The following is a 15,326-nucleotide window of genomic DNA, read 5'->3' as shown; positions in this document are numbered from 1 at the left end:
TTCCAACCCACAATTAATACAGCATAAATGCTTAATTCAAGATTTTGAAGAACTGCAAGTAAGAATAAAACAGAATAGAGAAGATAGATGGCATCAGTTGATACTGAAGAACAGGGAAGTGTTTTACTCACCTCCTTCTTTCTGGTCTGGATTTCACAGTGTGTGGTAACCTCAGTATATGTCACATCATCGTTATGCTCCTAAACAGGATTAAAATATGATAAAACAAGATTTAAAGACATGGCCATACCTATACTGTAAATTAGCCTAATTACCGGTCCAAATGTTATAAGAAGGTAAAATATCTCACTACAGGGTTTGGGTCTGTCAGAAATGACTGATTTATGGCAGATTTGGTGTTTTGCGCTCCTCCTTCTTCTCTTATTCCAGTGAATGTATTAGTGGCCACAATGACTTTCTACAGGGGAGATTTTCTTTCTGGCATTTTCAACTTAATTCTATAGCACCTCATACAATACAAACTGTGTAAAAGCAGCTTCACATATAATGAGTAAATAGCAGAATCAATTATGGAAACTCAGTTATGGAGACAGTTCAGATTCTGAATGACTCTAAATGACAATAGTGTTGTTAATCAACTCAAGACAGTTCAGATCAGTAACAGTGTGCAGTTATAATCAGCTGTAAACAGTTCTACAACAGGCAGAAATTTAATTATTATTCATATCAATTATGAACCTGTATACAGTAGTTCTTAGTAGTTCTCCGATTAGCTAATAGTGAACTACCGCATTCGACTAAGCACTATTACTTATTAATCATTCAGAGTTTGTTGTTACTAGAGTGTTTATATTGTAACACCTACAGTAACTTTTTGATGCTGCATAAAACAGATTGAGGGACCACAGAGACTACAACATTTCAATGAGCCACGTCTATTAAGTGTATATGGTGAGCAACACATCAACATCTACAAGTCTATACCAGCATACAGGGTCTTCAAGAGTTGTGGAAACAGCAAATAAATCCAATAAGTCCATCACTACATAGATCCCACAATAAAAGAAGCATCTTGCCACAGAGAGATCAGTCTTTAGAGTAGAAAGTGTGAGACAATCAGTCCTTAAGTGAACCAATAAAGAATCTTTATCAACAAATAATTCATCAGTTGTTGATAGTAGAAATGAGTTGAATAGTCTTGTGTTTGTTTCCTGTGTCTATGTTGTCTTGTGTCAGCACATGGCTTTGTTGACGGCCATGTGCTTCTCTCATTGTGCTCACCTGTTCCTCCTGTGTTTTCCTCCCTATTTATAGATCCCTGTGCCCTCTAGTTTTTGATGCTGCATAAAAAAAGATTGAGGGACCACAGAAACTACAACATTTCAATGAGCCATGTGTATTAAGTGCCTTACTTTTGTAAGGAATTCAGCTCAAATTCAAAGGGAATCCCATCTTAAAGATTCGGGTTGATTTGATTAAACTGATTTAAAATTGATATCTTACACTTTATCAACTATTCGTCCAGTGTCTAGTAGAATTTAGTGTATTTTACCAATTCTGTTGTTCTACTCAGTGGCCAACGATAATAATACAAAACTAGTATTTATGTTAACTATGAGCAAGGTAACACGATCTGGGCAAAAAGGTTGGCTTTAAAATACATGACACAAGACAATGCTTCTTTATAAATGAAACAGGAATTTATTTGAGTTACTCTAATACATCAACTAAACTAAACCACACACACACAAGGTCCAGGAAATGAGTTACTGAGTTTGCATGAGGTCCCAAAATCTAGTGTTTTCTACTAGTTCTTTAGATAGCAACCTGAGAACATCACAAAGCAGAGATTTTGGCTTATGTTTACTGCTTAACTCTCATGTACTGTTCAAAAACAGGTGACTTCCTGTATGGTCCGGGTCAAATTGACCCATATTGGATTCGATGTAATTCCACAAAAATTACGGCATATAAAAAAACATACAATCAAGTACAATCAATAAACTTATAATACCAGTACTTTTCACACATTTCAAAGAATGAATATCTGAATTTATAATTTCGAAAAATGTTTTTGACCACTATTTTTGACTGCCACTCTCCCAGACCCTGTGAGATGTTTGCGATTGCACATATTTTAACGATAATATCTTGGACTAAACCTAAAGTTATATTTACAAATTATATATCATTTTAAAGGATTCAGACTCTAGTTTTCATATGTGTCGATTGTTTTTCAAAGAAATGACAGTGTAATGGATAAATAGTGATGGATTCTCCATTTGTGATACGGTGCCAAACACACTCTTATTATATATGTTTTTGCGTGTTTTAGAGATATAATTCAGATCAAATATTAAAGTTACTGCCCAAACTATTTTTGAATAGGATGTCTAGTATATAAATATTAAAGAAACTATGGAAATATATTACGGTGCCCGGGAGGGCCCGTCTTTGGTTCACTTAGTTTTGACGTGGCCACGAGATTGCTTTGTCGAGGTAACGACATCCTTATGTCATGGCCTCGAGATGCTATGTTGAGGGAACAACATCTATTGCTCATGGCCACGACTTCTTATGATATATTTTTCTCGTGGCCACGAGTTTAATGTTAGCTTTCCTGTAGCTCAAATAGTAGAGCATGGCGCTAGCAACGCCAAGATCATGGGTTCGATTCCCAGGGAAAGCAAGAGCTGATAAAACTGTAACATGAATGCAATGTAAGTCGCTTTGGATAAAAGCGTCTGCTAAATGCATAAATGTAAATGTAAATGTTAATGTGTAAACAAACCTATGTGACCATAGCAACCTGGGATTATCAGAGATGGATAAAACATTTTTATTCTCATGTTTGAAATAATGTCTGTGTGTGTGTGTGTGTGAAACAACAAACTGACGATTTATATGCTTAATCATTTGTAATAATAATAGTTGTGATTAATTGTGGCTGGAATAATAATGCAGCTGTAAAAATAGTTGCCTGCTGAAATTGAAATATATACACATCTTCATGACTAGATAGACACGGTGAGTTTGTCTGTACTATACAGTTTAGATGTGAGACACTCAACCGGAGGTAATCCTGACAGATCGTCCATCCTTTGAGTAAAAGCATGTGTGGGTCGGACAATCTGGTTTCGTCCATTAAAGTTAACCTTTTCAAATAACAATCGCAGTCCCAGACAGTGAGTGACCGTACATATGCAGGTTAAATCGGAATTTCGACAGTTATTGTTAAAAAAAAAAAAGTAGCTAACAAACTTCATAGCTAGCATTACTGAAGCGGTCAGGGGAATCTTTTTGCCGCCACCTAAGCTCCGCCCACAGAAAAACGTCACAATGTTTACTAACAAAAAAAGGGTACGCTGGTCATCATATACAGTATTTGTACTTTTGCTGGAGCTTGACATCTATCATTTTAAGGAATAGAGCTCCAATTGTGGAAAAGAGTATACAAATTATTTTGATAATGAAAAATACAGCAAAGAGTACTGTGAAATATGTAATGTTACAATTTAAAATAGCTGTCTTTTATGCAAATATATAGTAAAATAATTTATTTCTGTTATCTGCAGCTGTATTTTCAACATCATTACTCCAGTCTTCAGTGTCACATGATCTTCAGAAATCATAATAATATACTGATTTACTGCTCAACAAACATTTATTATTATTATCAATGTTGAAAACTGTGGTGCTGCTACATACTTTTGTGGAAAATGTGATGCCATTCAGTCTTGGGTAAGATTAAAAAATATAACTATATATTTTTCTTCAAGTTTGCATTAAATTGATTTAAATGACTGTAAAGATGTTTATACTTATTACGAAGTACTTATATTTCAAATAAATGCTGTTCTTTAACTGAGAACCATTATATCAATAATAAAGACCATTATTAATAATTGATCACAAATAATAACTGATAATAATTAAGCAGCATTAAAAGGATTTATGAAGGGACACTGAAAACTAGAGTAATGATGATGACAATCTTTGATCACAGAAATAAATTACATTTTAAAATATCCTAAATAGAAAACATGATATTTTCCATTCATTTAACGAAATAATAAAAAATAAAAAAATCGATGGAAGCTTTCCGACACGACTTTCTTCTCCTTTTTCTATGGAGTTATTTTAATGACAAATGTCCAGAGCGCATTACAGCCTACAAGAGCGCATCAAATGCGCAAGCGCAAATCTCTCTGCTCGCAGGTGGATTCATTCACTCTCACAGAAAACGGATGCACTCTCTATCAGTCAGACATTACATGCGTGCGCTCAAAAAATATCTTCTCTCCTGAATTGAATGTTGCCATAAACGTAGTCTCAGCCTCAGACGTCACGCCCACGGAACATTGGCTAAACGTCTGATGCATATGGCACACTTTTCTGGAAACACTTCAGGAATGTTGAAGTCGTCATCTGACTGGTTGAATTAAACCGGATTTCCGGGAGACGCGATTGTCGCGTTTATTTTGTCCGCCGGGAAACAATGATGCCGTGGCGCCAAACCCAGCCGTCGTGTTTACAAATGTGACGACGAATGCTTATCAGGGTCAACTAAACAATGGATTTTCAAAAGTATGTGAAATATTTAAAATTTGCGGCATATAATCTTTAAAATGCATCCGAGAGTTTTACACACTGGTTTGTTATTGTGGTGACATTTCCATGCCCCGAAACGTGACGCTAAACGAAACGAACTGTGGTTGTTTTGTTTGACATGTCGATCAAACGGCCTCATGGCTGGGCATTGGCCAATGAAACCTGCCTTAGTTGAATGTGGCCCTCAGTGAAAATGAGTTTTGACATCTAGAGTAAGATTGAGAATGATTTTTATAGATTTTTAAACATTGTCTTAGAAGACACGTGAAATCACGGAAGAAAGCCTACATAGAGATATACATTAACTCTTATTTCATGTCTGATGAAAACTGCTATATTATGTAGGCTACATTGTGATGAATAACGTAAATGGCATTCAAATCTGAGAAATTTGCAAAGGCCAGTAGTAGTTTGCATTCCTGAAAATTAATGTCTTTCGTTTAACATTAGCCTATTTTTTTTTTTCATCGTAAACTGTTGGCAAATATTGCTGAATTGTCAAGTTTAGCTGCTTACATCTTACCTCAGCTTGCATTCAAGTCACGTGCAGCTCAGCGTCTGTGAACAGTAAACCCCGCCTCATTCAATTTGATTGGCTGTTTCAAACATTTTGACATTGACGACCACTTTTGAACTGCTGCACTGAGCCGGAGCACGCTATATTAATTATAATTTTTTAATCAACTGGGCCACGCGGGCCATTCGTCTGGGCCGATGGAAGGATAGCCTATATGTACACTTACTACAATTCATTTATTTATATATAAATAAATGAATTTATTTTCACTCTGCACACGCTCTGCATCTCTCTCTCTCTCTCATTCAGATTGTCAGATCAGCTCCAACAAACTGTTATTTATACACTTATTTTCACATAGCAATGAGAAGCCTTATACATGGACACGCATTTGGTTGCAGTGCTGTATTAAAGCTTTTATCAGAATAAAACCGTATGTTAAAAGCTAATAGAAGCAGTAGCATTCACAAACAACAGAGTATTTGAAAGTATGAGACAACAACAAACAAACATGCCATTAAGAGCCACCCTCTCCACTAATATCCTCTGTGTCTCAATCGGGCTCAAATTGATAAGCAATATTGACGACGCCATTATTTACAATACAACCGGAGCACATGCAGCTGAGCTGAGGGGCGAGACTTTTAGACAAGCACTAGAGGCGGTTTAGCCAATCACAACACACTGAACCAGCTAACCAATCAGAGCCCATAGTGTATTTCTGAGGAAGGGGCTTCATAAAAACAGGAAATAATCAAGGCATTTATCAGAGAAGGGACAGAGCGGTGTGCAATAAAGGTAAATTATGTGAAAAATAATATGTTTTAAAAAAAACGAACACATCTTAGACTTCACCACATAAACATAATCAAGCCTAGAAAAAAAAACAGTCAACCACCCCTTTCTGAAACTACCTCAAATACTCTACATGTGTAAATGGTCAACTCTTGTGCAATAAACGGTCAAGTTCAATATGATGACTGACTCCCTGACAAGAGTTATGCAGCGGTCAGTAACTATTAACCAGCATTCAGTGGGGCAATCCCCAATAGAAACACTGCTGTTTTCAAAAGTGCACTGACATAAATTGATACAGTATAACTGTAGCTATTAAAATCAAACATGCTGTTAACACAGTATATCAACTTCAATAACTCAACCATCCACCAGCTCTCAAAACATTCAAGATTAATACAAAACATTCAAGTTTAATCATTTTCTCATCAGAAATATTTTTACGTCTATTAAGGAGATTCAAAAGTTGCCTCAGGTTTGTTTGTTTTTCCCCTTAATCACTAATGGTCTTTTGTCCTCTTTATTTTGTGGTATGCTAGTTCTAGTTTTTTTCAGATCTGAGAGCTGTTGCGGTTTTGAAACACATGACTACAGAGAGTTAGATCTCCGTCAGTTTGCCGTCACTTGTTCAACCCACAGTGAACAGTCTGATCATCTCTGAAGCCAGTTTAGTCTGATGGCTGTGAATTCTCACACATTATGATGACAGTTCCTCTTCTTTAAGTTGTTTTCCTTTCATGATGCTATAGTTGCTACAAACCATTTACAAATGACTGTCAGTTTCAGTGGTGCAATGTATCAAATGTTTAGTTCAAGTTAGATCCAACAAAGCTAAAAAGTTCAAATTAGTTGATTCAGGTTTGTTTATTGCAAGAACAGTAATGATGAACCTGATGTAAAGTGTGGTTCTGTTCCAACCATTGAGGTCCACTGTCCTGCACGGTTTAGCGCCATCCCTAAACAATCTTATAATGTAATTTATGTAACAATATATAATCTTTTAGGTAATCCTGAAGACATTTGTAAGATCTTTCAAATGTGTTTGATCAAGGTTGGAGCTAAACGCTGCAGGATGGTGGCTCTGTAGGAGCAGGGTTGGATACCCCTGTTCTACCATAAAATGATCTGTGAAACCCTGCAAGAGAAAAATCTTGTTAAGAATGCAAAGATTTAGTCAGCTAAATGTAATATTATCCGTTTTACCTGCAAATATTAACATTTGCACAATTTTTTAACTCAAAATAAATGTAAAGCACACTGTGTACAGGGGGCCTACAGGCCTATAAGGCTATTCCCTAAGGGCCCCGGGCCCTGGAATGCGATTTCTACTGAGGGGGATCTGCTCTGCTTGATGAGATTTATAAACTCCATCCACCCCACCCCACTTCATTTTATGAGATCATTTTATCAGGGGCTCGCCTTTGTATTTTATGTGATTTCTGTGTATTTTCTGTGCATTGTCTACACCCCTTCCATCCCCCCATAACCACCATTGCCAACGCCAACCCCCCCAAGGCCCAGATAATCCTTTTTTATACCCTTAACAGGCAACGTATCTCAGGAGATATGCCTATTTCAAAATACACAGAAAATTTGAACCACCATAGTCCAAACAACCTCAACTATGATAATGATAACAGTATTGGATGAAAAAATATTCCTCATGCCTCCTCCAAGAGACTAAAGAGTATGTATCTCGTGGTACTTATTGCCTGTTTTAGGGTTGCAATTTCTTAAGGGACTTCTTCAGAAGACAAATGAGCGTAAAATATTCTCTCTTCAATTTTGTCCATCCATTATAAGTCTAGGCAGTCTAGGCAATGGGTTTTGTAGGTTCAAACCCAAAGTCTGAGTTTGGAACCACTTGAGGGTGAGTAAATGACAGAATTTTAATGTATTGGTGAACTATGCCTTTAATACAATAAATACATTATTTATAATGGCACTGAATGGAAATCAATGGGGTCAATTGTATAAGGTTTATATTCAGTATAATTGTATAATTAAAGACTGTTTGACTTATTTGTGATGGTTCTTGTTCACAGAAGCATAAAGTTGACTGCAGTCATCCTGAGGTCCAGCTGATGCTCCTCTGATGGAAGAATAAGTCACTTTATCCTCCTCATAAACCTGATTGAGCAGATTGGAAAGAAGTTGATAATGTTGATCAGAAGTTCCAACCCACAATTAATACAGCATAAATGCTTAATTCAAGATTTTGAAGAACTGCAAGTAAGAATAAAACAGAATAGAGAAGATAGATGGCATCAGTTGATACTGAAGAACAGGGAAGTGTTTTACTCACCTCCTTCTTTCTGGTCTGGATTTCACAGTGTGTGGTAACCTCAGTATATGTCACATTATCGTTATGCTCCTAAACAGAATTCAGTGAAAATATGAGAAATTAAGCTTTCATTAGCCATCCCTATACTTTGTAAATTAGCTTAATTACAGGTGCATATGTTCTAAAATATCATGCTACAGGGTTTGGGTGTCACGTGTCGGTTTCCGTTTAGTTCCTGTTTGCCCTTAAGTCGTGGCCTAATGGTTAGAGAGTTGGACTCGTGATCCAAAGGTTGCGGGTTCGAGTCTCCGGCCGTCAGGGATTGTAGGTGGGGGGAGTGAATGTCCAGCGCTCTCTCCACCCTCAATACCACGACTGAGGTGCCCTTGAGCAAGGCACCGAACCCCCAACTGCTCCCCGGGCGCCGCAGCATAAATGGCTGCCCACTGCTCCGGGTGTATGTTCACGGTGTGTGTGTGTGTGTGTGTGTGTGTTCACTGCTGTGTGTGTGCACGTTGGATGGGTTAAATGCAGAGCACGAATTCCGAGTATGGGTCACCATACTTGGCTGAATGTCACTTCACTTCACTTCTTTGGTTTTTCGTGTTCTAGTTTAGTTAATCATTGTTTATTCCATTCACCTGTTTTGTATTAATCATCTTGTTTGCTATAGTGTTCCTGTCCCTTTATAAGTCCTCAGTTCTCCCCTTGTCTTTGTCTCAGTTTAATGTAGTTTAATAAAAGATAAAAGTGTGTTGATAATACTTCGTTCTCCTGAAACTTTATTTATTTACTACAACCACTAAAAACCGTAACAGAAACTGAGACCGTACCGATAACCTTGCTGCCCTGGCCCATAAGGATCTCCCACTGGGGGAGTTCACACGCGAGTTTTGCGGGATCTCTGTGTGGACGGGGCTCGATGACGCTATGCTGAACTCTTTGTTCTGGATCGGGGCTAATTAGCATCGCCCAGTGGACTTCCCAGACACCACCAGACTCAGCTGGAGAGAAGGGATCCTCCGGTGTCTGGAGAGTGTCCTGCCCCGATCCAGAACTAACTCGCCGACCGCAGCTCGCTCCAGCCCGCCGTCCGTGGGGAAGCCAATACCGCTGCCGTTTGTGGCGAAGATAGTGCTTCCGCTGTCCGCAGGAAAAATAATTACGCCGCCGTCCGCGTCGAAGTGAGTGCCCCCGCCATCAGAAAATATGGCAAGCCCGCCGGCAGAATGAGTATAAGAAGATCAATGAGTATAAGAAGCCCTATGATTACAACAACCATCATTTGAAGTGTCACAAAATTCTGAAATTATCGTACATTATGGGATTTTTTCATGAATCGTGCATCGTACAGAGGTCAAATTATCGTAGGAATACAATAATTATCGTACGACTGGCAACACTGTCTCTACCATCTTTTGGTAAACAAGCAACTCGGACTACAGAGCGCCCCCTGATGATAGAGGTAATTATATCATGCTAAAAACTACAGGGAACTAATGTGACCGTAAAACTGTTACAATATTGTGTTACTCATTTGTTCCTGTGTAGTATTCATTAATGATGGAACAGTATTCTGAAGTGTTATCAATATGTTTAATATTCTCTTTTTATTTTTGTCCATTAACTGAAAGTCTAGACAGTCTAGGCAATGAGTTGTGTGGTTCCAAACCCAAAGTATTACCATTTTTGAACCACACGAGAGTAAATTAAGACAGAGTTTTAATCTGGGTGAACTATGCCTTTAATATGTTAAAGACAGTATCATTAAGTACTGTACACACATCTCATCTGTAGTAAATCAGTCTGTCCACTAGGCATCTAATAAAACCTCTGGAATAGAAGGAAATTATATATATTTTTTAATTATTATTTTTTAAATAATGGTTTACTGTATTCATATAAAAGGAGGCATTGGCAAAAGCTCATCGAAAGTAAGTCTAACATTTTGAACCTACTACAACCTTTTCAATGTTAAAATGCATGTTTTATATATTTTCTGTATGTTAAAATGTATAAGTCATGTGAATGCATGATTGGACATCGATTACAATTTTTCATTATGGGTGGGAGATTCAGACGGTCTCTTAAGCAGACATGACTGTTACAGTACAATACGACCCACAGGAAAATCAGCACAGCAACTGACAAACACAAATATATAATAATATATTTCATATTGTTATCTTACATTAGTGCTGGGAGTAAGATGAATGGAACTGCTGACTGAATCACTGGCTCCATTATTCTTATCTGTGAACTTTAGACAAGAAACAGTGCAAAGAAACAAACGTGTCATCTATAGCTGATGCTTTAACTAACATGACTAATAAGAGAGCACATATTACAGCTTATGGAACAACCTCAGGGGTCTTTGGCTTTGTTACTTACCACAGAGTCACTAGTCCTTTTTCTGTTATCTAAAAATAGAAATATTAGGAATAGGTTATCTGAAATACGAATATTAATGATTACATACAGAACAAAACAGACGGTGCATCTCAATCAGCTCCATAGCTCATGAGTCAGTGCCTATATTGTGTAGACAAATCTGGGCACTGGTAAGGACCCTGGCTCACTGTGCATTGGGACACTTCTTTCAGTAGCAACAGACAGGACAGATATGTTTCTAATGTAATTTTGTTTTAAGTTGTTAGAAAATCGTTATGAAAAAGACTTTGATTGTTCTGTTATATCCTTGCTACATTTCAGACTTTAGATTGTGTTCACAAACCTGTTTAGCGATGTGTTTAAATATAATTAAATAATACCTCTTCTTTTTGAGAGTTCTTTTAAATTTAATTATTGGGTTGGCATTTGTGATTTATATTTTTGCGCCATTAATACATATTTGATCCAACCAGGATTTGCATTTTCATTTACTTATCTCAGTGTTTTGTAGTATAAAACATTATGCAATTCTAACAACATAATGAGTTTAAATTATTATATTTGTTAAAATCATTACATGGATACCACCCTATTGGGACAATACATTATTTGTATATAGTCCTGACTTAATTATATTCTGATAAGTCGTTGTTTTCTCTTCACTTATCAGAGGAATTCTGTCAAAACATTTACACGACACCTTTATCTTCAAGTCACATGCTTTGAAATGTTTGTCTGTTGTTTGAAAACAGGGGAAACATTAAAAACTCACCAGCTCTTTTTTTACAAATGACCCAGAGAATAACAGCAGAAAGAACAGCTGCTGCAGCAGCAACAACAATCCCAATCACTGAGGAAGAGTCTAGAGGGACACATTAAGAGGCATATTACTGTTTAACTAAAGATACAGTTGGGCAAAAAAGTATTTAGTCAGCCACCAATTGTGCAAGTTCTCCCACTTAAAAATATGAGTGAGGCCTGTAATTTTCATCATAGGTACACTATGAGAGACAGAATGGGGGGAAAGAATCCAGGAAATCACATTGTAGGATTTTTAATGAATTTATTGGTAAATTCCTCGGTAAAATAAGTATTTGGTCACCTACAAACAAGCAAGATTTCTGGTTCTCACAGACCTGTAACTTCTTCTTTAAGAGGCTCCTTTGTCCTCCACTCGTTACCTGTATTAATGGAACCTGTTTGAACTCGTTATCAGTATAAAAGACACCTGTCCACAACCTCAAACAGTCACACTCCAAACTCCACTATGGCCAAGACCAAAGAGCCGTCGAAGGACACCAGAAACACAATTGTAGACCTACACCAGGCTGGGAAGACTGAATCTGCAATAGACAAGCAGCTTGGTGTGAAGAAATCAACTGTGGGAGCATTTATTAGAAAATGGAAGACATACAAGACCACTGATAATCTCCCTCGATCTGGGGCTCCACGCAAGATCTCACCCCGTGGGGTCAAAATGATCACAAGAACGGTGAGCAAGAATCCCAGAACCACACGGGGGACCTAGTGAATGACCTGCAGAGAGCTGGGACCAGAGTAACAAAGGCTACCATCAGTAACACACTACGCCGCCAGGGACTCAAATCCTGCAGTGCCAGACGTGTCCCCCTGCTTAAGCCAGTACATGTCCGGCCCGTCTGAAGCTTGCTAGAGAGCATTTGGATGATCCAGAAGAGGATTGGGAGAATGTCATATGGTCAGATGAGACCAAAATATAACTTTTTGGTAAAAACTCAACTCGTCGTGTTTGGAGGAGAAAGAATGCTGAGTTGCATCCAAAGAGCACCATACCTACCGTGAAGCATGGGGGTGGAAACATCATGCTCTGGGGCTGTTTTTCTGCAAAGGGACCAGGACGACTGATCCGTGTAAAGGAAAGAATGAATGAGGCCATGTATCGTGAGATTTTGAGTGAAAACCTCCTTCCATCAGCAAGGGCACTGAAGATGAAACGTGGCTGGGTCTTTCAGCATGACAATGATCCCAAACACACCACCCGGGCAACGAAGGAGTGGCTTCATAAGAAGCATTTCAAGGTTCTGGAGTGGCCTAGCCAGTCTCCAGATCTCAACACCATAGAAAATCTTTGGAGGGAGTTGAAAAACCCAAAACATCACTGCTCTAGAGGAGATCTGCATGGAGGAATGGGCCAAAATACCAGCAACAGTGTGTGAAAACCTTGTGAAGACTTACAGAAAACGCTTGACCTCCGTCATAGCCAACAAAGAATATATAACAAAGTATTGAGATGAACTTTTGTTATTGACCAAATACTTATTTTCCACCATAATTTGCTAATTAATTAAAAATCCTACAATGTGATTTCCTGGATTGTTTCCCCCCATTTTGTCTCTCATAATTGAGGTATACCTATGATGAAAATTACAGGCCTCTCTCATCTTTTTAAGTGGGAGAACTTGCACAATTGGTGGCTGACTAAATACTTTTTTGCCCAACTGTATAAAAACAACAACTACTGACAAACAAATAAAATGGTAAATAGCATTTAGCAGCGTAATTATACATATTTATCATACCTATGAGTGATGATGATGATGATTTTTATTGAAAGTTTCTACCAGAGCTTGTTACTATTGTTGTCACTTTATACATGTACATTATATTTATGCATTCAGGCACTTTTCTACAAAGTGATTTACAAAAAAAAAAAGAAATGTTCAGATACGTCATAGACTACAATCAGATTTATATTACTGATAATTAATTGTTAATATAAATACTTTACCTGAATACTTGTCAGTATATGTGGCTGAGGTCTTCAGCTAACAGTAAATATTGATCTTAACAGCTGATTATGTACCTGGTTGTGTAGGAGCTGCAGTTGATTTAGAGCTGGTGACTGGAGACGCTGTCTTTGTTTCGGCTGGAGCTGAAGATGAATGTTCAGATACGTTATAGACTACAATCAGATTTAAATTACTGATAATTCATTGTTAATATAAATACTTTACTTGGATACTTGACAGTATATGTGGCTGAGGTCTTGAGTTGATTTCTCTGTTTAACCTGACATCTCCACTCTCTGTTGTGATCTTCATTCAGGAGTGTTGTAGTCAGAGACCTGATACACTGTCCTGAGGAGGAGATCTGAAATCTGGAGTCTGTCTGCAGATTCACACCAGCCTGATTCACCCAGATCAGATCAATACCCTCAGAACCAGCCAAAGAGTCACAAGAGACTCCATCATAATATAACTGACAGGAGAGAGTCACAGAGCGGCCTGATCTGATCTCAGACTGTGAGGATGATGAAGAGACTGAAACAGAGAATCAGACAGAGATTACACGACTGATTCCAGTCTTTCAGCGACAATATTACTGTTTAATTCAACATATAATCATAATATTCACAGAAACACTGACCATGAAGAACATGCAGATAAACAGGTGCATCAGTTCCTTGTTTTACTCCTTTCACATATTGTTGGCAGGAGTAATATCCACAATCTTCTTTTGTGACTTTCTTGATGTTCAGAGAGCAGTCAGAGCCCAGACTCAGTCTCTCATGTCTCTCTGTGTCATTCTTCTTTATCCCTAAAGTAATCAGTTCAACTGTCTTTGACTGTCTGATGTTATAGATCCATGTAGTTGATGTGCAGCCAGGAAGAGCATTATTACAGGACAGACGCACATCTTCACCAGAACTGAAGAACACATGAGTCTCATCCACTCCACTGCTACCTACAAAAAAAGTTTTTCTTTGTTTTAAAATGACATACTGACTAGAACACTCAAGCTACAATACTTAAAAAAACACACTTTAGTCCTGTTTAAGCGGAAAATGAACATTGCAGACCAAACTGGTGTTAAACAGGTGTTAGTAGTTCAGATCACACATAGTATGAACAGACCCTTGCATCAGACTTTTGAGTTTGATCAAGAATAAAACAAGTATTTACAAACACTACATGACTAAGATAATGACATTAATTTTAAATAAATTGGATCTTCTCATTATACAGATATTTTATAATGTCTAATAGATCATAAACAGATGTCTTTACCTGTGAGAAGTGCAGAGAGAAGGATCAGTCCCAGCAGACACATGTGACTCTTATCAGACATTTTCTGTTTCTGTCAGTCTTTCTTTTCAGTCTATATTTACATCTCTTCATTTAAACATCATCAGCTCATCCTGTGGGTGTTAACTTCCTCTGATCTGAAACAGCTGACCATTTAGCTGCATTTCACTCTCACTATATGTGTGACAAAGATGTATCTATAAATATATACTGTACATAGTAGTTTTTTTTTTGTTCTTTTTCTGTGTGATCATCTCTGAACCAACTAACCAATCAAATTACATAAATTGTTTCACAGCAGAAGATTATTGTTATCGTATCAAGGTCATTTGTCTAACAAAAGCATCATGTCTCAAAAAGGTCTAAGTGGTTGAGTCTCTAGTCTGCTGTCTTTACTGCTTCTCACTCTCAGCTGCCCTTCAACAAATCACTGAAGATCAGAACAGCAGAACCAGGTGCTGCAGACTCAGGACAGAATATTAAGACTATACCAAGAATTCATGACCAGAAACGGAACAAACATCAGGGAAAAAACACTAAACAGTTGGTAAATACAGCGAGCCCTAGTGCTTACTTAAAAAGTCACGATTATCTTACAATCACAATGTTGAATGTTTATGTTCAGAATAAACTGATCTCTTTTCAGTCCATGTAAACTGATCAATACTTTAAATAAAAGTGTTATTAAATAGTTTGAAACAGA

The 15,326-nt window shown here is 37.6% G+C and overlaps 1 protein-coding gene across 1 annotated transcript; it reads right to left on the bottom strand.

Annotated features, from left to right (window-relative positions):
* Nucleotides 1-5,037: 5,037 nt before the first annotated feature.
* On the bottom strand, nt 5,038-14,671 carry LOC306842866 (uncharacterized protein). Its single transcript, XM_079374017.1, has 9 exons — nt 14,606-14,671; nt 13,965-14,282; nt 13,553-13,858; nt 13,402-13,470; nt 11,332-11,421; nt 10,560-10,588; nt 10,360-10,428; nt 8,190-8,258; nt 5,038-8,014 (listed from the first exon to the last, which is right to left on the bottom strand). The coding sequence occupies exons 1-9, from the start codon at nt 14,664-14,666 to the stop codon at nt 7,904-7,906; spliced, it is 1,122 nt and encodes a 373-aa protein (XP_079230143.1). The 5' UTR covers nt 14,667-14,671; the 3' UTR covers nt 5,038-7,903.
* Between the last annotated feature and the right edge of the window lie 655 nt (nt 14,672-15,326).

The sequence above is a fragment of the Barbus barbus genome (assembly GCF_936440315.1).
Source record: "Barbus barbus genome assembly, chromosome: 2".
Taxonomy (NCBI): Eukaryota; Metazoa; Chordata; class Actinopteri; order Cypriniformes; family Cyprinidae; genus Barbus; species Barbus barbus.
This window is presented reverse-complemented; position numbering and strand designations above follow the sequence as displayed.